This window comes from Microtus ochrogaster, chromosome 2 (genome assembly GCF_000317375.1).
Source record: "Microtus ochrogaster isolate Prairie Vole_2 chromosome 2, MicOch1.0, whole genome shotgun sequence".
In the NCBI taxonomy this organism is placed as follows: Eukaryota; Metazoa; Chordata; class Mammalia; order Rodentia; family Cricetidae; genus Microtus; species Microtus ochrogaster.
In genome coordinates, this window is record NC_022010.1 from 14,007,138 (window position 1) to 14,009,782 (window position 2,645).

Consider the following 2,645-nt stretch of genomic DNA (forward strand, 5'->3'; position numbering starts at 1 on the left):
AAAAAAAAAAAAAAATAGATTGTTTTGAATGGCAACCTCAGTGGCAAGTATTGAGGATTGTACAACAAACAAACAAAAACACACAGACTAAAGAAACTTGTTTTAATGTACACTGGTGATTTGGTTTGGCATTTGGCCAGGTGTACAGGAAACGCAGGACTGAATGAAGAGGGTGATCAGCTTGTTGTGTGTAGTCTCTTCTCCAGACCACTCTTCCTGTCGCTTGTGACAAATGACTAATTTCATCTATTTTTAAATGTGTGTTTTTTGAATAATTTATCCAGCCATGTCACTGAAAAATGAAATAATTTCACCAATTTTTTTCTCTTTGTCTTTAAGTTGGACACACTTAAAGAAAACAACTTGAAAAATGTAGAAGAGCTGAACAAATCAAAAGAACTTCTGAATGTAGAGAATCAGAAAATGGAAGAATTCAAAAAAGAAATGTAAGTTTTAAAAAGGAAAGCAATACTATCTTTAAAGCGCTGAAAAGGTTTGTAAAGTAGTTGTCTATCTGTTCCCCAAAATGCATTCCCCACAAGCAAGTTCAGTAACCACCATTAGAACCACAGCTAAACTGAAGATCAAAGGGAACTGGGCTAGCTGCTGAAGTAAGAAACATGGAGTTTGAATCTGACTTTGTAAAGCTGTAGAAGTATATGAATGGCCATGTATCAAAGGTAAATTTGTATGTTTACCTGATAGCTAGTTATAACATGTAGAACTATAAGATCTTTTTATTAATAAGTTCTTCAAAAGTGGGGCATGATGGTGCACACCTTTAACCCCAGCATTTGGGAAGCTGAGGCAGATGATCTCTGTGAGTTCAAGGCTAGCCTGATCTATACAGTGAGTTCCAGGACTGCCAGGATTATTACACAGAGAAACCCTGTCTCAGAAAACAAAACAAAACTAAATCCTTCAAAACTTTTTTTTTTTAAAAATAGAAAAGAAGTCAGACATGGTGGTACATGCCTATAACTCTAAGTACTTAAGAGAGTCTGAGACAGTACAGCTGTTGTAAATTAAAGGCCAGCCTGGCCTACATAGTAAATTGTAGACTAGCCTGGGCTTTAGAGTGAGACCCTGTCTTTTTTTTAAAAAAAAAAAAAAAAAAAAAAGAAAGAAAGAAAAAGAAAGGAAGGAAAAAGAAAGGAAGGAAAAAGAAACTGAATAAAAACTCAGTATATCATTTTCAAGATTTTCAGTCTTGAGTCTCTATCTCCAAAACTTTGATTTTAAAAGTAATCCAGTCTTCTGACACAGACAATAATTCTCTTTACTGGAAAACATCTCTTTGGATTTTTCACATCAGCCTACTGCCTAGCTTCAAGCTGACTGTGTTTCCTATGGTGATACTACCCAAGCCCTTGCCTTTCAAGCTTGGCTGGTTATATTTGCCAGAGATTGGTGTTGATGTAGTACTGTAAGTGATGGTTAGTGTATTGATTTCACTTGGTCTTTCAGTTAACTGCACCCTATCCACTGTGAGCCCAGAGAGCCAGAGCCAGTTAATCTGGTGAGCCCATGTGTCCTTCACACGCAGAACCAGTAGGCTAAGAAGGATGTGCAGAAGGATCTTGTTTCCCACCTTCAGGGCTCCACATCATTTATAACTAATAAATAGGTGATGTCCAAGCAAAATTAAGGGGGTTGGTTCCAAGCTTCTGTTACTGTACCATCAGCCTCAGTCTGTTTTCGGTCTTAGATTGAACACTAGGTATGGTTCCCACACTTGAGGTTCTGAAGCAGGAGGACTGCAACAAGTTTGAGGGCAGCCTCAGCTACATAACAAGCTGCAGGTCAACTCGAGATATGGAGATTGTCTCTAAAAAAGTCTAAAAACCATCACCACAAACAAAACTTTGTCGCACGAATTCTAGTTGGCCTAAATAATAAAGCCTAGAGTCAGATATAGGGTTAATGCTGAAGATCAAAGAAGCAGAGAGGCCAGCCACTAGAGAGTGCTCAGACTGAAGTGGCAGTCCTGTCCAGACTCCATCTGTCTCAGACTGCCCTGAGCTCCTGTCTCCACCTCCCTAGTGCTGGGATCACCTTTGTGTGAGCTCTGTTTCTCTTTTAGACAGATTCAGTCTCGTGTAGCTATATGAGATGCTCAGCAAACTCCAGGGATCCTCCCATCTCTGCCCCACAGCACTGGAGTACTGTGGAATATTTCAATGCACTGTGAAACTCCAAGACTTTGGTAATAAAATTAACCTTGGATCAGGGAGCAGAGCCAGCAACTAGCTGACAAGCATTAGCCATAGAGAGTATAGAAGACCAGGTTCAGGGAGTGTCTAGTTAGGATTTTATTGTATGAAGAGACACCATGACCACAGCAACTCTTATAAAGGAAAACAATTAATTGGGGCTAGGTTACACAGTTCAGAGGTTTAGTCCATTATCATCATGGTGGGAAGCATGGTGGTATTCAGGCCAACATGGTACTGGAGAGGTAGCTGAGACTTCTACAGCAGGAAGAGAATGCCACACTGGACCTACCTTAAGCATCACCCCCAGTGACACTTCCTCTAATAAGAACATACCTCCTGCCGGGCGGTGGTGGCACATGCCTTTAATCCCAGCACTCGGGAGGCAGAGGCAGGCAGATCTCTGTGAGTTCGAGACCAGCCTGGTCTACA

At 40.6% G+C, this 2,645-nt stretch overlaps 1 protein-coding gene across 14 annotated transcripts in view; it reads left to right on the top strand.

Annotated features, from left to right (window-relative positions):
* The window catches only part of Clip1 (CAP-Gly domain containing linker protein 1), an 88,194-nt gene that overhangs the window by 47,548 nt on the left and 38,001 nt on the right, over positions 1–2,645 (top strand). For all 14 annotated transcript variants that reach the window (XM_026784208.1, XM_026784212.1, XM_013349947.2 and 11 more), the window contains one exon: positions 340–446. In XM_026784208.1, the coding sequence (XP_026640009.1) occupies positions 340–446 (107 nt within the window). The remainder of the gene's footprint in view (positions 1–339; positions 447–2,645) is intronic.